At 36.0% G+C, this 22,111-nt stretch overlaps 2 protein-coding genes across 2 annotated transcripts in view; one reads left to right on the forward strand and one right to left on the reverse strand.

The window, feature by feature from the left end:
* The first annotated feature begins 3,609 nt into the window (after positions 1 to 3,609).
* On the forward strand, positions 3,610 to 8,214 carry LOC125646317 (SAM pointed domain-containing Ets transcription factor-like). Its single transcript, XM_048872548.2, has 4 exons — positions 3,610 to 6,117; positions 6,251 to 6,448; positions 6,808 to 7,137; positions 7,291 to 8,214. Exons 1-4 carry the CDS (start codon positions 5,601 to 5,603, stop codon positions 7,599 to 7,601), a joined length of 1,356 nt encoding a protein of 451 aa, XP_048728505.2. The 5' UTR covers positions 3,610 to 5,600; the 3' UTR covers positions 7,602 to 8,214.
* A 4,980-nt stretch (positions 8,215 to 13,194) lies between these two features.
* LOC125646791 (mitochondrial potassium channel ATP-binding subunit-like) overlaps positions 13,195 to 22,111 on the reverse strand; it is a 39,804-nt gene continuing 30,887 nt past the window's right edge. Inside the window, exons 15-18 of the mRNA XM_048873324.2 lie at positions 19,665 to 19,843; positions 18,399 to 18,457; positions 17,629 to 17,717; positions 13,195 to 14,264 (exon numbers count right to left, since the gene is read on the reverse strand). Coding sequence (XP_048729281.2) covers positions 14,151 to 14,264; positions 17,629 to 17,717; positions 18,399 to 18,457; positions 19,665 to 19,843 — 441 coding nt within the window. The 3' untranslated portion in view covers positions 13,195 to 14,150. The remainder of the gene's footprint in view (positions 14,265 to 17,628; positions 17,718 to 18,398; positions 18,458 to 19,664; positions 19,844 to 22,111) is intronic.

Consider the following 22,111-nt stretch of genomic DNA (forward strand, 5'->3'; position numbering starts at 1 on the left):
CATCTCACATTCTATAACACTAGATCTCACATTCTATAACACTAGATCTCACATTCTATAACACTAGATCTCACATTCTATAACACTACATCTCATATTCTATAACACTACATCTCACATTCTATAACACTACATCTCACATTCTATAACACTACATCTCACATTCTATAACACTACATCTCACCTTCTATAACACTATATCTCACATTCTATAACACTAGATCTCCCCTTCTATAACACTACATCTCACATTCTATAACACTATATCTCACATTCTATAACAATACATATCACATTCTATAACACTAAATCTCACATTCTATAACACTAGATCTCACATTCTATAACACTAGAGCTTACATTCTATAACACTAAATATCCCCTTCTATAACACTAGATCTCCCCTTCTATAACACTAGATCTCCCCTTCTATAACACTGGATCTCACATTCTATAACACTACATCTCACATTCTATAACACTAAATTTCATATTCTATAACACTAAATCTCACATTCTATAACACTACATCTCACATTCTATAACACTAGATCTCACATTCTATAACACTAGATCTCCCCTTCTATAACACTACATCTCACATTCTATAACACTAGATCTCCCCTTCTATAACACTAGATCTCACATTCTATAACACTACATCTCACATTCTATAACACTAGATCTCACATTCTATAACACTACATCTCACATTCTATAACACTACATCTCACATTCTATAACACGATATCTCACATTCTATAACACTAGATCTCCCCTTCTATAACACTAGATCTCCCCTTCTATAACACTAGATCTCACATTCTATAACACTGGATCTCACATTCTATAACACTACATCTCACATTCTATAACACTAGATCTCCCCTTCTATAACACTAGATCTCCCCTTCTATAACACTAGATCTCCCCTTCTATAACACTAGATCTCACATTCTATAACACTAGATCTCACATTCTATAACACTGGATCTCACATTCTATAACACTACATCTCCCCTTCTATAACACTAGATCTCCCCTTCTATAACACTAGATCTCACATTCTATAACACTAGAGCTCCCCTTCTATAACACTACATCTCACATTCTATAACACTAGATCTCACATTCTATAACACTAGATCTCACATTCTATAACACTAGATCTCCCCTTCTATAACACTAGATCTCACATTCTATAACACTACATCTCATATTCTATAACACTACATCTCGCATTCTATAACACTACATCTCACATTCTATAACACTACATCTCACCTTCTATAACACTACATCTCACCTTCTATAACACTATATCTCACATTCTATAACACTAGATCTCCCCTTCTATAACACTACATCTCACATTCTATAACACTAGATCTCACATTCTATAACACTAGATCTCCCATTCTATAACACTAGATCTCCCATTCTATAACACTAGATCTCCCATTCTATAACACTAGATCTCCCCTTCTATAACACTAGATCTCACATTCTATAACACTAGATCTCACATTCTATAACACTAGATCTCACATTCTATAACACTAGATCTCACATTCTATAACACTACATCACCCAATCAAACGGTCGCGGTAGGTCAGTGATAGAGCGTTCGCGTCGTAACCCCGGAGGTCGTGAGTGCGAGCCCCGCTTGTGTCATGGCTGCGTCAAACCTAAGACGCAAACATACATGTTGGTAGTGATTGCTCCTTCGCTCGGAAACTAAAGTAAGAACCATGGTTCTTTCGGATATGACCTTAAAAACGTAGGCTGTGTCGCAACAGGCGTTGGTACATTAAAGAACCCTCACTGCTACGGTCGTAAGCAACTAAGCATATGTCTAAATTTGTGTTACTTCACACACAATTGGTGACGTCTCAATATGAGTGAAAAAGTCTCGATGGGGTATAAAATGAATTACCAACCAACCAACCCAATTTATAACACTAGATCCCCAATAATAAATTAAGTGAAGTAAATTCGGATCATTTGTCATTGCACTTGTTAATACTGTATTCTGTTAAATCTGCAAATATGAAACTTTAACATCAGTATAATGGTCATTTCGATAAAAAGTGATTTTGCGAACAAAAATTTTCGATAATGAATTTATCAAAATTTCTTGTTGATATGTTACCATTGTTCAGTGCATGTATGTCGTTAATTTGACTATGCATTTCAGCTTTAACATGAATGGAAAAGATTTCATCAATATTCATCAGCAATGAAACGCCCACAGAAATCACTAACATGTACCAAGAGAAAAGTATATAAAGGGTGATGACCTTGATCTGAAATACCGGGCGTTAAACATATTAGGTTTTATGCAAATAAGAACTTGGTCACTGAGTAATGAAATGTGGGAAGAATTGATCAATAAATCAGTCAAAATTAAGTATAGATTCATTCCCTATAACTTATTTACGGTGACTTTCGAAAATGTAATTAATTAAGCACTTTTATTGTTCACATTTAGAGTTATTTTCTTGGATTAGTGTTAATAGATTATTCTATAGCTATAATTTCTAAAAATCAACCAGTTCATTTTAAGTTTAATTTCTCCAAAAAAAAAAAGGGTTTCCCTCTCCTAAATTCGTAAAAGAAAATGTGTTTTCTGTTAAAATTGTTGTTTATGGGACGCCCATTTACTACTAAGCATGTAATCAAATCAAAATAGTTTGATCTGTGTAGGTTACAAGATGTAAAATAAAATAAAAATCTAAGCTAAATTTTTCTAACTATTTTACACGTACAAGCAAATACTAGTCACTTTTAATCATTGCCTCAAGATATATAAGACCGGGTCCCAAATAATCTGCATTTTCGTACCTTGATCTTCTGGAACAGTTATGTAAATTGAGCATTCCTCCATAATGTTTGAATGCACGTTATATAGAACGATGTATAGGACGCACACGGGATTGTGGTTTTGCTCAGGCTAAATTTGTTTTGACTTAATTTGTTGTAGAAAAATCAATGGACACATTATCATGAATTAAAAACAACGAATCTTTTATAGACTTCGTATATTCTAATGTCATTGTCTTATCTGTATCTCATTTTAATTTTGGAGACAGCGTTTTAATGTAGATTTAAATTTTAATTTATAAAATAAAATTTAAATCTACATTAAAATGCTGTCTCCTTTTCCTTTTAGACTGAAAAAAAAATGTATCGACTCAAAAGAAATTAAGTTGTAATTTCTTTGAAAATCATTTCCCCCCTTCAATTTATGTACGAAACCGTTCCCATTATTGCTAATTGGCTGTTAGTATCCACTAAATGGTGTTCTTACCAGTTGTTTCAAAAGCCGATATACATGATTTGATAATACATTTACATATAGGTAAAAAATAAGATTGATCGCGAAGGGAAAACGAACAAAAATATACAATAAAGTAGGACTTAAATTTACAGACGTTTCACAACTTAATGTCTGAATTTACTACGTGGATGAAAATCCAAGAATTAAATCAGTTGCCATGTCCTAAATCATGCACTCTAATCTTGCTAATTAAGAAAAACTAAAGTAAACACGATATACTCATAACGTCTACAAATAAAAAGTGTATTGAAACGTTCAGCTTAGTGTAAACAATACTTTATTCAGAAATAAGTTGATATTCATGCTTACAAACTATGCATTATAAAAGATTGAGAAACGATCCAAAAGGTTTGTATTAATCTCGCTCTCATCACGTTACAAGTGAGAGTTGAATAAAAATTGTAAGTATGATAAGTCATATACCAATTATTACAATAATTCAGTATATGAAAAGAAAAAAGGAAAAGGGAAATAGAAAGGAGAGCTAGAATTCAGTACTGGAAAAAATTATAACACACAAGTACATATAATAGGTGTCGACACAGATCGAATTAATATAAACTAGAGACAATGTTAAAGTAACATATTGTAGATTTATGCCATATGAATTATATGTAAACAAACATTTAAAAAGTTTATACAGTAACAAATTCCATGCATCTCACAGAGACGTACATTTATCAAATCTATGTTTATCAATCTCACCTTCATCTGAAAATAACAAATATGTACAGTATATCACCCCGTACTAGACAACGATCTTATAAACACCCTAGATGGATAGTACGCCCAAACGTATGTACATGTACAGGCGAACGCATTGCTCTACATAATGCGTTTAGATAAAACGTCCAGTAAATACTTGTGATAAAAAGAATATGTTGTTTAGTTCTTTATCGATGTGATCGTCGTCATAAGCATAAATTATAATAGTTTCGCAGATTTAAGAATTAAAACTCTAACATCATATGCATCTTCGTTGTTGCGTAGATTCTATATGATTGAAAGTAACACATTTAAAACGACACGAGTACGGCTTATTCCTACAATTTTTTTTTTTTTTATCAATTTGTAAAAATAAAAACTTGATATAGGTATAGACAGGAATAGGAAAATGCTTCTTTGCGATATGAAGAGAATCATATTCAGTGATAAGTTATTCTGGACGTACGTGTATACTTGTATGTGTTATTGGGTAACATCAAGCCTGTTATTATACTAGTCCATATTGTACATTATACACTAGTCATGCAATGGTGTATGTTGATTCAAATTAAGTGAAATTGAAAATATAAATACGTATATCCAGGGCCGTAAATTAACCTTCAATTTGGAGGAGGCAGGAAATTAGGCGGGGGTCTGGGGGCTGCCCAGGCCCCCAGACGCTGAGCACATTTTGTGCACACTGAACACGTTTCGTGCAAAATCCTTGATTCTAGGGCCTTCTAAGATGTTACTTGACTAACTCATTCTAAAAGAAAGATTTGGAATGCTTTTTAAGGGAGGTATCATGTTCTTAGTTATTGGAAACAACATAAATTCTAATGAACTTTAAATTTTAATTTTTTTTGGCTCAAAAGTTGGAGGAGGCAGCTGCCTCCTCCGCCTCTATGTAATTTACGGCCCTGTATATCATCAATGAATATTTCTTCTTTAGTCATAAATTCTAATATGATGACGAAGTACATTTTCCTGTTCGTTTGAACAAAATAATACTTTTGTATACGCTGATAAAAATCACGAAAAGCCGTCAAAGGAAAAGTGAAGAGTAATATTCTGTACTAATTTAGAATTGGGAATTCAAAATGTATAGCAATTTAGAGTTCCGCAATTCTAGATTAATTACAGTTATTATAAAAGAAATTATGCATATTTAAAAAATAAAATAAAGTAATCTTATAATCATCTCGGACATATGTTGGCTGATTGTATCAAAATCCTGTTTAATGATTAATGGATCATATACGTCGTTGGTATGAAAGAAAACTGTCATTTCAAGAAAGAAGTAGCTCCGTGAAGAGACTAAAACAATTGTATCAAATTTAATCATTCTGTACTCAGGAAAGAAATTGTGTGGATATACTGCTACAGATGCAATGCATTGACATGTGAATTACCCGGAAATGTTCGCTCTTGTGTGACAAGAGGGCATGTTGAAGATTTCCGGTCAGCTCACATGATTATACCGTTATTTAAAATCAATCATAAGTAATAATTGTCACATTCTTCACGTTCTTACACTGGGCAACACAACTTAGAAATGTCGTCTATTGTGGCCGCCGCTTCTCCTACCGATCCCAGAATTCTCCAGTCCATATTTATGGAGGACGCAAATTTGCCCGTCGGAGGTGCTAACTGCCACGTGACTTATAACACTGTAAAAACCGAAATTGTTTCGTCTGAGGAAAGTCAGAGTCCACATTACGATAACTCCAGTCCCTGTTACACTCTCCTACAACCCATGCAGAGGAACCCCAGTCCAGTTTTAACTGCTGGAAACACAGAGGATCATATTCAAAGACACTTTCAAAGATCGCCGCCGCCTCTTGTTTACGATGATCCGATGCAGAGGAGGTATCAAAGCTCTCCAAGAGTCTTCGAGGACCCAGGACTGAAAATTGAAACACAGTTTGATGATATTCCCTCTGGTGCGGTGCCGCAACCAACTGAGTACGTCCCTCAAGTCGAACAACAACCGGACAACTTTGAAGAATCTGTTTTGAGGGCACTTCAAGAGGAAATCGACCATATTTGCCATATTCTTGAAATATCTCCAGGTATATGATATATAAGAAAAAAATTCATTAGCGAAAATTAATTCTAAGAATATAAAATTAAGAAAAGGAAACACTTGTAATCTTACATTATATCTTACATTATGATATTCAATCTCAATTTTGAACTTTCAAGATCCCACAAAATGGACAAATCAAGAGGTAAACAAATGGATTGTGTGGTATGGGGATCAGTTTGGTGCCCCCCAGGGCATTACGGATAGATTCCGCATGACCGGAGATGAACTCTGTCGCCTCAGTTTGGAAGACTTTAAACAAAGATCGAAAGATGCGGGGGCAAATTTCCACGCCCAGTTAGATGTATGGAAAAATGGTTAGTGGAGAAAAAATATTTTCTTTGGATCAAATTAATTATAAGGTTGAAAGTTTTAGTTCAATGTCAGACTTATAAAACCAAGAAAAAGACTCTTTTAAATTATGATTAAAATTAATGTTAGTCATTAGCATAGTGAGACCGAACAAGATTAAATTAAACTATAAATTCATTCAGTAATGTTTTGAGGATGGGATTCAGAATCTATTCTTTCAGTTAAAATTATGCAGATACATTCCTCGTCTTTTTTCTCTCTTCTGTATTTTGGAATTTTTTTTTAAATTTGTGTCCTTTTAAAAGTCAACATATAAATTCCATACTCAACCCAATGAATAAAACATCATCTTTGACTTTTCCAGCTTGTAAATTATCTTCAAGAGGAGGAAAACAAACCATGGCAGTTCCTTCCGCACATTACTACAACAGCTACCGCCACAATAGTGTGTCCTCACCAACGATTAGCGAATGTAGCGAAGCCTCGGGCACTGGGGTGCGGAGGGATGACTACATTTTCCACCAGCCACCGCAGACCGAGTATGCTACCCCTTCCACCGCCATTCAGCACCCAGTTGGGTATCACCCGGATTACTCGTCTCAAAACGAGGCTATGTCGTCCTATTCCGATTACTACAGTTACACAGATTACAACTACTACGACAACAACCCAGACACCTGCTACACACAAACAGGTAAGTCCAGTATAAGAGGCAGCAATAAATAGATGAAATTCAACAACATCACAACAAATAGACCTATGAATATATGTTAACTATTAGTCATCAATGTGTAATGTAAGACGGACCTGTTTTTGAACAATATTATACGTAGACTTCTTTTTACAGACGATCTTCCCGGATACCCAGTGGAATATCAACAGAAGCAGACGATACATCTTTGGCGCTTCTTGAAGGAACTTCTGCTTCAGCCAGAGAGATACGACAGATACATTCGCTGGGTCAACCGACAAGAGGGGATCTTCAAGATCGAAGATTCGCCGAAAGTGGCCAAACTCTGGGGCAAAAGAAAAAATCGACCGGCGATGAACTATGACAAACTGAGCCGTTCAATACGACAGTATTACCGGAAAGGGATCATCAAGAAAACTGCCAATTCCAAACGTCTCGTGTACCAGTTCTGTCCCGCATACCTGTGATTTAAAAAACTGTATCAAACAGAGAGTATAACATTTCGGTTGTGATACGATTTAAGGACTGTGATAGTAACTCCGTTCCAGCTGCCTCTTTTCACAACATATCAGAAACTACCAGAGAGCGGGGATTGGAGTCTAGTATTGTGTTTTCAAGATGTGAACTCGGACGTCTGTGTATCATGATCAATTTCGTTTATGAAGAAACTGACTTATTTATATATATTAGATCAGCATGGAATTGACACTCCAACATGCTGGCTATGTCTGTATAGTCTACGTTACCAGTAATTGTGGATATTTGTACTGATCTCACGATTGTTTTATTGTTATATCTTTGCAAAATAATAAAAAAAAATTACTTTTAAGTTTGTGTTCCTTTGTTTAATTGCTTCTTCAGTTTCTCTAAAACACTTCTGAATCGAAGATTTTCTTGAAATGTCCTTACGGTACTAATAGCTAACATAGCTCGTCCAACGACAGAGCGGAATCAAAATACACTATATCTGAATGCATGAGTCATACTTACTTTGACAATCCATGCATTATAATAGTTACGAATCATTCTATAATTCTAATTAATTTTGATCTGGGACAAATTATCAAGTTAAGGCCTGCAAAAAATGGTAATTCCCTAAAGCCCCCTCTTAAATATTGTTGTTGTTTGAGGGTATATTTATGAAGATTTGTCGTGTAAAGTTCCAATGGTAAAGCTCAAAGGTGAAATGTTGACGCTAGGACACCAATCACCACATTATAAGCCGAATTTGACTTATTACATTTCGACTGTAAAGTTGTTTTTGTATAATTTCAAATAACCCAAAATCAACAAAAGGACCTTGTGCCACAACGCTCACCTGGGCATTTGCTTTTCCCCAAGTAAAACATTAAATTCCAATTATAACTTCGGCAAGCTTAAACTATTGCGACTGATGAGGACATATTTAATGAGAGACCATTCCTGTATACCCTCTGCATGCTTCACCCGCAACAGTTCTTATGAATAAACCGCCTCTGTTGCATGGTCCATATTGTAGTGTGATAATGAGATCTCTGCCAAGGAAGATATGTTTTAGGTCATGCTTGCGCGTGTTCTAACAGAATTCATGCAAGCTTTAATAACTCTGCATTGTACAGCACTGAGTAATGCATGTATAGAAAGTAAGAGATTTCTTCAATAAAAATGAAGAAATTTAGAAATATTCATATCTTGTGCTCAGTCATCCAAAAAATTACGTTGTTAAACACCACTCGCATTCTACGCACAAGTACCCTGAAGTTGACATTAAAAAGATACTGGAGTTCCTCATTGACAATATTTAGGTTGCTGTTGTCATCTGGGCCCAAAATTGGAATAAACGTATCTTAGTGATAAGATCTTCCAACAATCTGTTGAAATTTTCATGGACACAAATTGTATTTCATTATTAACTGACCTGTTTTTCTATTCTTATGCGGCAGAATTTATTCAAAAGTTTCTACATAAGAAGAAATAATCTCTGGCTGTGGCCTCCAATTCGACATTTACATATACCGACGTTTCATCCATTAACAATACAAAGTAATCATATTTATTTATATGTCGATTCTTTTTATCCCAATGAACTCGTAATAAAAGCCATTTAAGTCTTCTCTATTTGCTTCATATTTGGATATTTTATTGAACATAGATGAGAACGGCAAACTAATACCACAGCTTTATAAAAACATTTCTTCAGCTTCTCCATCGTCAACGTGTGTAGTAATATTTTATAATCACTTGCATAATATGATGGTCATGTATCTCAACTGATTCAATACACGAGAGCGTGATTTGCGTATGATCAATTTCTAAATTAAGACAGGCTACGGGCAAATAAGTTGAAGTTACAGGGGTTTCAATAGTCTCGTTTACAGTCATCATGATTTCACAAATTCTATGGTCGTTATAATGATCTAATTTGTAAAAACAAGCTATCATGACGTGTTTCATACAGATCGTTAGACCGTTCTTTACCGGTACACACTGGTTCTGACTACGGATTACTCCATTTACCTCATCAATATATAGGGTTCACGGTGGCCGTGACCGGTCAACAGGGGATGCTTACTCCTCCTACGCACCTGATCCCACCTGTGGTATGTCCAATGGTCAGTGTTTGCCCTCTCTTAATTTTGTGATCTTTATAGGAGTTATGGGATTGGTCATTGTTCGTTATCTTCATTTGTTTTTTTTATTCATTATTTAGCATTATTGGTCCACATACAGATAAGGTATCTGTTCTAAGCTGGTGTTAATACTATATATATAGAATCGCGTTATTTCGCTGCTAAGAAAGACGCTTAAACACTCTTACTTCGCTTTATAACGCCTTCATTCGTGTTAACACATCGTTTTACTTTGCGTTATAACGCCTTTATATTTTTTCTCTCAGTGTGATCCTAATTCGGCTTTCGTAGGTTTGAGTGAATAGGGAAATAGAATATGATTTTAACGAACTTGTTTCTTAGAATGTTGAAAAGATTTCTTATAAATGAAAGCGCCTACTTTCGGACAAAGACACCGATATTGAAAAACTTGTCTGTCTGTTATATGTTCATATTTTCTCTTTTCTTGAAGACGATCTCCAAAAAATTTAAGGTATCTAATATTTTTAAATATATATCGTTTATCTAGTACTTTTTTGGCGCGGCGAAATTTGTTGACTTGTCTGGGAAGATACCGAGATCCTTACTGGGAATATCTGACGAGTCGACACAATTATCTAACGAAGAACAACACAATTTTAATTTGGGTAGCTTTTCATATGTTTTAATACCTCATCATACGTACTATATTTTAATACCTCATTATACTTTTCACGTGCGAATCCAAAGTATCTTCTCGACAATACAAAATATCCATTACATAATTGATCCCCTGTCAAAGGGATTTAATCAACATCAGTGGTCTAAACTGTGGTATCTACATGTGTGCATATAGAACCTGCATAAAATTCGACAAAAATCTGCATACTTGACCAAATGTAGAGAGAGAGAGAGAGAGAGGGGGGGGGGGTCCCTTTAGATCTAGATTTGTCTTTCATGTAGATTTTTAGACTTGTTACCTATTCAGTGGCATTCCATTCACCTTGGTCAGAGGATCATACGAGATTTTCTGCGACTTTTCATCACTTATTCATACGAGTTTTTCTGTGACTTTCTATCACTTATTATATTTTGGTACCCCTGCCCATGTACTAATACTGAGAAAATAAGGGGGCAAGTAAAAAATAAATCCCAATTCCATACCTATCAGATTTAAGAATGCGCTTATAAAAATAATCTCTCTCAGTGGATGACCTGAGTGTATCTTAACTCTTGTTCCAATTGCTGCACATATTCTACATCCACAAGTGCATAGCGCAAGAAGGTTGACCAAAAACAGGACGTCCGTGATTGAAGCGGACCTTTGACATGTTTGCGGGAAACAACGGAATACGAATGAAGGAGTTTGAACAAGCGATCAACAGAGATTTCGATGAAGTAGAATTTAGCTCGCCTGGTTCTGAGGATCAAGCGAGTGTTTCAGTAACACGTGTCGTCCTGCTGTTTAACTGGGGCATTTTAGATTTAATATTCAAAATAACCGTATCGTTAATTCAAACCAAACTCAGTTCAAGTTTTAGCTAAAGCTGACCTTCGTAAACTACAGAACTCGCCAAGCGATTAAAATTTGTAAAGAACAGTACGTAGATCAATGTTAGGGGCCACCCAGAATGAAATCAATCAACCAATGGGGTTCATGCAAATCGTAGCAGAATATATACCTGAATCTATAAGATAAAGAAGGATCTTAAATTGCTATAATAAGAATCACCCGTGCAAATTTGAACAATAAACTAAAGCTAAAGAAGAAAAAATAGTAATTCCATAAAAAAACACCCCCCACCCCCCCCAAAAAAAACACACCAAAAAACCAAACCAAACCCAACAATAGAGGCGATCAGGACATACAATGTATGCAAACAAAAACTACATGTACATACATTTGTAAATAAGTGTGACTATCGAAATAATATATACTCAACAAAATAAGTTCAGGGCCAGTTGAATTTACCAAAATATGTTTGTGGTACTACATCATATTGTATATTTTCTGTCATTTTGGTGTTTCCATACATGTTTTGGAGTTGTTCTTCATTCTGTGAAAGTTTTGGCCTTTGAGGGTTTTCAAAGTTCTCTGTCTATGGTTAACTAAAAGATATCTTTGGCAATCTTGAAAAGTCAATTCCACGTTATACAACACGTTAACATTGACCTTAATGACTTATTATGCCTCATCCCGCGGGGATCCGGGTTAGAATAGGTCCTCGGTACCCCTTGCTTGTCGCAGAAGGCGACTAAATGGGGCGGTCCTTCGGACGAGACCGCAAAAACCGAGGCCCCTCGTCATAGCAGGTGTGGCACGATAAAGATTCTTACCTGCTCAAAAGTCATAAGCGCCGAGCATAGGCCGAAATTTTGCAGCACTTCACCGGCAGTGGTGACGTATCCATATGAGTGAAATATTCTCGAGAGGGACGTTAAACAACATTCAATCAAATTATGCCTCAACGAAGACATATAGCAGTAAATGAAATCACAACGGTCGTTGGGATGCTTCAGACTGGATATTCCCAACACCATGTTGGTACGCAGCTGGGTGTCAGCCATTCTGTCATATTTAAAAAAAAAAATCAGTTTTGCCATTTCCTCGTGAGAAGAGCATTATTCGGATATCATCTGACTCCAGTTCAGTTTAACGAACCTATCAACAGAGACATATATGTTTCTGATTATACACATTTTTTCTGTGATTTTTAAAAAAAAAAATTCTTAACTAAATGACAACATTACACCTTTAACGTGTTGCATTCGACTCACATAAGGTACAAAATTTAAAGGCCTGTGGCGCAATGACAATAGTTCCAAGCCTCGAAAAATATCAACCTTTCCCCCTTAAAAGCTGTTTCTGGTAACTTTCAGACCTACAATTGAAGATTTGATCTAAACTATCAAACGTTCTGATTTTACATTTAGAGGGTTGACGATTTTATACATACATTATTTGGGGGGAGGACGACAACACCAGAACACGGACACAATGTTGATTTTGATGCACAGAAAATGACCGTTGTACATGTTTGTCATAGCACAGGAGCTTTGCCTCCTGGAAACCCATCTGGTGTTAAACCTTGTCCCTCTTTCGATTTTAGACCCTTTTCTAAACCCCAACCAGCCGCTTTTATTTTACTAAAGATTGTCCCCCCCATATTTTGTGCAACGTTTTTGCTTTAAATATGTACATGTATACATTCGTTTTGTTTAAAATGAATAAAAAATATACAGTTCTGTATTCGTTTTGTTCAAAATGAATAAAGAATATACAATTCTGTATTCAGCTTAGTGTGTAAATGCCAGGATAACCCATGAAAGGCGACAGTTTATTCATTATGGTTTTAGCACAATGGTTGGCATGGCGTGGTCGTTAGAGTGGGAAGAAGCCGTATTAGATTCGTGAGTCATGATGACATTCTAAACGAAATCTCATCCGAAAGACTTGAAATGAATTTGTGTGTATTTCAATCCAGTGAAAACATTTTTTATCCAGTGAAAACATTGACTATTTTTATTGCAACTTATTAAACCATGCAATCAGCAAGAAAAAGTGACAATTGAGACAATTTTAAAATTCCTTTTAAATATACTCATACAAATTCACCTTCCATACATGTACACCACAAAGTACTTCTCTTTCTTTACCTATACCTCGTCAATACATATAGTGATTTGGATCTTTTGATCTCAAGTTTCTATACCGAACCCTTTATCACGCCATATTTTTTGGGAACTTTCTACATTCGCGCTTGGATTATACCCAACCACTTATTCCCAGTGGATAAAACATGAATTAAATGAAGTTTAAAATTGTGGGTCCTAAAATGTAAATCTTGTACGAATATGCTTGCACACTTCGTACACTGTAATATGAAGATATGTAAAGACTATAAATCTGAGTCTCACAGAAATAGTATCCCGTATACTACATGTACCATTCATGCACTAACGATGCAGGACATTCAAATTAATTATTAAATCAAAACTATCACAGCACGCAACATGGGTAATGAATGGAATTCAATTTTCCGTCGTCAATTCTCTCCACCTACTGTTCTCACCAAACGAATGAAAACTTTCGTTACGTTTCGATGTCTGTTTTCAGGCCGCTTTTTGTACGCTTCAGTGCGCATGATCGTATTCATATTTATCACACCATGCAAATTATGTCAACACTTGAATGTTACTATTCCTGTTGAATTAATTATAGACCTGAATTCATTAAGTCCTAATGATCGTCCCACTGGATCTAGCACATATTATTGAAACAGGAACTCCCGGTAACTTCCCGTGGGTGTCTGGTTCTCCGAGGACTGATGTGGTGATAAATATTTAGAACTAATGTTGTGGTTTTATTTTAGTCACTATGTATAGTTTCTGATTCTAATTATGAGTGTGCATCATGTCACAGATCTGACATGCCTGCTTTCCCGCTATCTAGAATTCTGGTCTACCCCAATGGTGTGTCTCGATTTCTTCTTCCAGTTCTTGTTTTCTTATTAGTTCCCAATACAGCCCCTTCTTCTTCTTCAGCTCCTCGTGCTTACCTTGCTGGAATGTGCAAAAATTATTATCAGTGTTGTGTCTGCTGTATAGACCTATAAAATTACTATCAGTGTTGTGTCTGCTGTATAGATCTATAAAATTACTATCAATGTTGTGTCTGCTGTAGACCTATAAAATTACTATCAGTGTTGTGTCTGCCGTATAGACCTATAAAATTACTATCAGTGTTGTGTCTGCTGTATAGACCTATAAAATTACTATCAGTGTTGTGTCTGCTGTATAGACCTATAAAATTACTATCAGTGTTGTGTCTGCTGTATAGACCTATAAAATTACTATCAGTGTAGTGTCTGTAGACCTATAAAATTACTATCAGTGTTGTATCTGCGGTAGACCTATAGCCAGTTTGCAGGATTGCTTGCCAGATGGAATTCGAGAATTCTCGATAGATTACCACTGGTTGTATTCTTGCGACACATACTGCAGCTTTTCTTCCAGCAAGTCAAATACTGGGAATAAGATTTTTCCTACAGGCCTAAGTGTGTTTGACTATAGAAATGATCTGAATGTAAAACTTATACGGTAACAATTTTGATGCACCAGATGCGCATTTCGACAAATAATGTCTCTTCAGTGATGCTCAACCGAAATGTTTGAAATCCGAAATAACTATCAAGTTTTAGAGCTAAATATAGCCAAAAACAGCTTAATCATTCCATCTTCATTGAATTCAGTATTCTTCTTAGATCAAATATGTACTCTTTGACAAGTTTTCAGTAAAAAGACCTTGAAATATTTTGACTCACTACTTTGATGAATTAAAGATGAATATATCAGATCCAGTAAAGTGCCAGCAATATTTAAGTGATTCAATAATCTCACAATAATGCATGCATACAACTGTATATACACAAAACTGTGAAAACAATACACTGTACATACAATATATTGTACATACAATAAAATGTACAGACAATAAACTGTACATATAATAAACTGTAGATACACAAAACTGTACAAACACTAAACTGTACATACAATATACTGTACATACAGTAAACTGTACATACAGTAAACTGTACATACAATATACTGTACATATAATATACTGTACATATAATAAACTAAACATACAATATGCTGTACATACACTAAACTGTACATACACTAAACTGCACATACACTAACCTGTACATACAATAAACTGTACATACAATATACTGTACATATAATAAACAGTACATACACTAAACTGTAAATACAATAAACTGTACATAAAATAAAATTTTAAATTTTAAAATAACATTTATTCACCCAAGAAAAATCATATTCCCCGAGGGCAATGCCTGAGGGGAATATGATTTTTCTTGGGGAATAAATCTTCATATCTTCCGAACATTCATGCAATAAATTGTTTATTATACCGAAACAAAGCAAAACTACAAAAATGCTTTTGAAATTGGAGTCCTCTCGTCTATACATTTTATGTAGCCGAGATTGCACTAACGGTAACACCGTGCCATCAACCTATTAGAAGGTACAAACAACGGAATACAGTGATATGATAACCAGTTTTTATATTTCCATTCTTTTTGAATGCGGATTTACTTGCTTGTTTTTGTATCAACCAAAATCAGGCGATTTTAAAACTGTATATCAGAGACCCGCATATTTTGTGCCTTACGAACTATGAAAGCTAGTAGAATGATTCAGACTTATTGTGACATCATAATACACTTCGTCTACTTTGACGTTAAATTTATGGAAAATGCACGAGGCTGCCCAAGGGAAAATATGATAGGGAGATATGATGTTTGAGAGGAAGATGTGAAGTTTTGTCATCCCTGGCATGTGACTGTCTAAACCAATCAGATTACATGTTGCATAGAATTCTCATACTGAAGTATAATAATAGATTTTCATCACAGATTCAGTTTTGATATCATTAAGGTCTTATTCACTCTAATACATAAACATATAAGTGGAGATTGATAGTATTGGAATAGCTTAGATATGTATGATATCTTAGATGCAAATAAAACTTGAACAGTTGATGCATCTTGGGAGTATGTGTCATAACCCAAAAAATAGATCACCGTGGCTGCCTTCTGGAAATTTATGGCTATTTACATACATGTATTTAAATCTTGTTCAGATCATATTTTTCATATGGTAAGGCCTATGACTTTTAAACCTGATCAGCTGATGCATTTCAAGGTTGGGGGGGGGGGGGGGGGGGGGGGGGGGGTCCACTATGGCCTCCTTTTGGAATTCTGGTCTATATACATACTCAAGTTGTATCCAGATTATATCTTGCACACTGCGAAGTCAAGGACCATCAGACTTGATCAGTTGATGCATCATCAGGGGAAGCAACAAAATTGACAGCATCTAGTTCTCAAGAGTTTAAAAGACCATCACCATGCAATAGAGTGCAATCATAAATACTCGGCTATTTCCGTAACCGCAAATGAACCTCGTATGTGGATCGACATCATCAGAGTTGGTTGCTACGTATATATAAACGTAGCTATGATGTCACAGTAACACTTTGATCCCCTATTGTGACCCCATCCTACTAAGAAATGTAAGCTTTCAAGTGCATCTAAGATATCATACATATCTAAGCTATTCTAATACTATCAATCTCCATTTATATGTTTATGTATTAGAGTGAATCAGATGTTAATGATACCAAAACTGAATCTGTGATGAAAATCTAATAGCGAGCAAAGCTCGAATCGCAAAGCGACGCGACGAGCTCGCTCCAATGATTACGCAATTGAGTCACGTGGTTTGCTCCTCATGAGCTGAAAAATGATGGGGACTACCCATAATGCCTCCGGAAAAATGTCGCCGTCACTGCGGTATAATTCATTGACAACTCCGTAGATAAAACAAATAAATACATGTAGTTTGGAAAGTACCGAAAATGATTTTAAGTTCCAAACAAGCTTTCCCATACCTTCGTACGTTTTGTTGTGGATAATTGATTGGTTTGAAAGAAAAAATATCGCAGCTAAATGATGACGTCACAATGCACTGTTTACATCAACCGCGTTATATTTCCCGCGTTAAATGGAATGCCTAAAGTCGTGTTGTAAGATGTCATGGGTCTTCACTCGTCTCAACGGTCACACCGTATACATATTAACACATTATACTGGGATTCAGTTCTGGCCTTTTAACCTTATCCACAGGTGCGCTTCCGGTGAAGAAATGCATCGATTTGATTTAATTCCTGCGCCAATCCATGTTCGAGTCTTCTTACCGGTTACAGAAAAGGACGAGCACGTGTTCTGATTGAATACAGTGTTGTCAAGAGTTAAAAGTTAACATTCAGCTTCCACTGATACTAAGGTTTCTATGCTGAAGTATTTCACCTGTCAGGTAAAATCTGAATACTTACCTCGACAATCTGACCGTTGGACACCACGGCTATGATGTCAGCATTGCGGATTGTGCTGAGCCTGTGTGCTATTATTAGAACTGTTCTTCCTGTGGCAAAAATAAAAATTGTTTTATACATTTATTTTGTTTAAATGCAAATCATTCCCAGCATGTGATATTTGTAATACAAATTGTATTCTCTGTCTCTGATTCTGTCAAATCATTGTGTATAGATTCAAAAACATGTAAATGCAGATCTAGAATTTAGCTAAATTTTAACATTTCCATTTTCTTTTACCTTTGACATTTTTACTAATTGATATGATAGCCATTTCCTCATGAATGTGAACAATGTGCATATGAATAGAGATAAATATACTATGACTATTTTAACCACTGGGAATTCTGACAGAAATGAAAGTAAAAGGAACATATAAAAAATAAAATTTGTTTTTGAAAATACTTGAGGGTATGAACATCAACACTTCATGCCGGTATACTTTTCAGGAAACACTAATACGCTTCATGAAGTAGGATGGCGTAAAGTGTTGCAGTTCATGCCCTTCATGGTGTCACGTATTTAAAAAAAATTAAATTGTTTCTTAAATGTCTTTTTAATGGTCATTAGAAAAAGATAGGATATTTTTTTGATGTACTGTGTTTTTTAATTTGTTTGCTCTAACACTATATATCTAATATAATCATGCATGCATGTCGTGAAGCAGATAACCATCACTCCAAGCTTATATAAATTGTTTAAATATTTTAGTAATTATGACTATGTCTTACCTTTCACCACATTATCTAATGCTGCTTGAACTATTTGCTCTGATTCTGCATCCAATGCACTAAAATTAATAAACAATGCAGATTTTATTGTGATTTTCTGGTGCATTTATTAATGAATATTCATTAAGGATGGAAACTTGTATTTTTGGGCTGCGTTGAGATTTGATATTTTGTACACAACAACTAAAGATTTTGAATGCATATTTTTTTGACACATAGAAAACTGGGTGTTGCAGTTCTTGTTTTTGTGTCAAGGTTAGTTTCAAGGTCACGATCTTTTCATACCATATTGGACCTTGAAATTTTATTAGAGTATAGGCATAAATTTTATATACTTGTGATTTATTACAAATTCTATCCTAAGAAGCAGCATAAATATGATGTATGAACATATTTCTGTCTTTTTGTACAGCAGATATAATACATGTACATACAAATATGGTAGTTCGAACTTTTGATAATTTTAGATTTTGACAAATTGACTGTTAATTAATTCTGTTATAATCTATTGCTTTGAAGTTTTGAACTTCGTCATATGATAACATTGCATGGGGAAATAAAATGCATCATGACATATTTTACAATAGAGCTGAGGTATCTGATTATATAAAAGAAAGATTTTCTCAAATTCTTCTTCAAGAAAAGACTAAGGGTGCAGCATCTAACATGGCCTCATGAGTGGCAGCAAGTTCAACATATCCTGCAGATTGACTAAACTCTGTTACTTTAATAGTTACAGTTCCCATAGTTCTGGAATCTTTCCTTGCTATGATTTTGTTCTATTGGAGGAGACAAATATTTCAGACGAGGGAATAAAGTAATGAGGAAATAAAGTGATATCTTATCATGCTGTTAATTCCACAGAAAAAAATATATTCCTGTATTCCTGTATAACTCGAGTTCCCCAAACCAGACCTTAGCATTCAATGTTACAACTGTAGACAAGAGAGAGTAATATAGCTATGATGTCACACCCTACTGCACTATGTTATGATATGCAGTGAAGCATGAAGTGCGAGCTTCGAGGACTTACATACTAAGGCTAAGAGTAATATGGTTTAATTCGTGAGCCACATGTCTCATAATTGAAGAAAGCTCATATGGTGCATATAATCTTTTAATATGTCTGAACGACGAATTGTTGCAATCCCCTATTTGTATATATAGATCTTGCTTAGCCAACACTTGCCTGTGAGGTTGATATACATGTATAATTGGATTGACCTCATCAAAAGGCTGTGTCTGTATGGCATGCAGTCAAATTACCTTGTGGCCTCGTCAAGCACCAGAATGGAGGGATTCTTGACGAGGGCCCTTGCTATAGCGATTCTCTGTTTCTGTCCCCCGGATACTGTGACCCCTCTCTCCCCCAGAACTGTATTGTATCCTTCTGGGAAAGACTGAATAAATCCATCAGCATTGGCCATTGTGGCTGCTTCCATCACCTACAGACAATGTCAAGTCTTGTAAACAAACTTACAAAGTACTCAAATTCAGTGGTTGTATTATTTAAAAAAAGCTTTTCACAGGAAATATGTACACATGTACAATGTAATACAATTCAGGTAAGAGGTATATCATCAATGTAAACTAAAAACAGAAGAAAATACAAGCTGGAAATACTGTCAACCATTTTTTATTCGCCGCTACTTTATTTCGTGATTCACCTGCGATAAACTGGTTCGCGACGAGTAATTTTCATGATCGAGCCTTTTCCAAGCCAATGACAGACATTCAAGGACTGGTTCGCAACGAGAAATATTCCCGACAATGAGGTTCTCGCAAAATTTTCTCCCACGCGAATAAAAGTTGGTTTACAGTACTCTAATACCAGACTTGTTAGTCACCGCTACAGTACTCTAATACACTGCTACAGTACTCTAATACACCGCTACAGTACTCTGATACCAGACTTGTTAGTCACCGCTACAGTACTCTAATACCAGACTTGTTAGTCACCGCTACAGTACTCTAATACACCGCTACAGTACTCTAATACACCGCTACAGTACTCTAATACACCGCTACAGTACTCTGATACCAGACTTGTTAGTCACCGCTACAGTACTCTAATACCAGACTTGTTAGCCACCGCTACAGTACTCTAATACCAGACTTGTTAGTCACCGCTACAGTACTCTAATACCAGACTTGTTAGTCACCGCTACAGTACTCTAATACCAGACTTGTTAGCCACCGCTACAGTACTCTGATACCAGACTTGTTAGTCACCACTACAGTACTCTAATACCAGACTTGTTAGTCACCGCTATAGTACTCTAATACCAGACTTGTTAGTCACCGCTACAGTACTCTAATACACCGCTACAGTACTCTAATACACCGCTACAGTACTCTGATACCAGACTTGTTAGTCACCGCTACAGTACTCTGATACCAGACTTGTTAGTCACCGCTACAGTACTCTAATACCAGACTTGTTAGTCACCGCTACAGTACTCTAATACACCGCTACAGTACTCTAATACACCGCTACAGTACTCTGATACCAGACTTGTTAGTCACCGCTACAGTACTCTAATACCAGACTTGTTAGCCACCGCTACAGTACTCTAATACCAGACTTGTTAGTCACCGCTACAGTACTCTAATACCAGACTTGTTAGTCACCGCTACAGTACTCTAATACCAGACTTGTTAGCCACCGCTACAGTACTCTGATACCAGACTTGTTAGTCACCACTACAGTACTCTAATACCAGACTTGTTAGTCACCGCTATAGTACTCTAATACACCGCTACAGTACTCTAATACACCGCTACAGTACTCTAATACATCGCTACAGTACTCTAATACCAGACTTGTTAGCCACCGCTACAGTACTCTAATACACCGCTACAGTACTCTAATACACCACTACAGTACTCTAATACACCGCTACAGTACTCTAATACCAGACTTGTTAATCACCGCTACAGTACTCTAATACACTGCTACAGTACTCTAATACACCGCTACAGTACTCTAATACACCGCTACAGTACTCTAATACACCGCTACAGTACTCTAATACCAGACTTGTTAGTCACCGCTACAGTTCTCTAATACCAGACTTGTTAGTCACCGCTACAGTACTCTAATACCAGACTTGTTAGCCACCGCTACAGTACTCTAATACACCGCTACAGTACTCTAATACCAGACTTGTTAGTCACCGCTACAGTACTCTAATACCAGACTTGTTAGCCACCGCTACAGTACTCTAATACCAGACTTGTTAGCCACCGCTACAGTACTCTAATACCAGACTTGTTAGTCACCGCTACAGTACTCTAATACCAGACTTGTTAACCACTGCTACAGTACTCTAATACCAGACTTGTTAGTCACCACTACAGTACTCTAATACACCGCTACAGTACTCTAATACACCGCTACAGTACTCTAATACCAGACTTGTTAGTCACCGCTACAGTACTCTAATATCAGACTTGTTAGCCACCGCTACAGTACTCTAATACCAGACTTGTTAGCCACCGCTACAGTACTCTAATACCAGACTTGTTAGTCACCGCTACAGTACTCTAATACCAGACTTGTTAACCACTGCTACAGTACTCTAATACCAGACTTGTTAGTCACCGCTACAGTACTCTAATACCAGACTTGTTCGCCACCGCTACAGTACTCTAATACCAGACTTGTTAGTCACCGCTACAGTACTCTAATACCAGACTTGTTAACCACTACT

This window comes from Ostrea edulis, chromosome 6 (assembly GCF_947568905.1).
Source record: "Ostrea edulis chromosome 6, xbOstEdul1.1, whole genome shotgun sequence".
NCBI classification, from domain to species: Eukaryota; Metazoa; Mollusca; class Bivalvia; order Ostreida; family Ostreidae; genus Ostrea; species Ostrea edulis.

What these genes read in the sequence shown, in the direction of transcription:
- LOC125646317 (XM_048872548.2), top strand. Translation starts at nt 5,601, where the DNA reads ATGTCGTCTATTGTGGCCGCCGCTTCTCCTACCGATCCCAGAATTCTC. An exon ending in TATTCTTGAAATATCTCCAG is followed by an intron (nt 6,118 to 6,250) that starts GTATATGATATA and finishes TGAACTTTCAAG; the next exon opens with ATCCCACAAAATGGACAAAT. An exon ending in GTTAGATGTATGGAAAAATG is followed by an intron (nt 6,449 to 6,807) that starts GTTAGTGGAGAA and finishes TGACTTTTCCAG; the next exon opens with CTTGTAAATTATCTTCAAGA.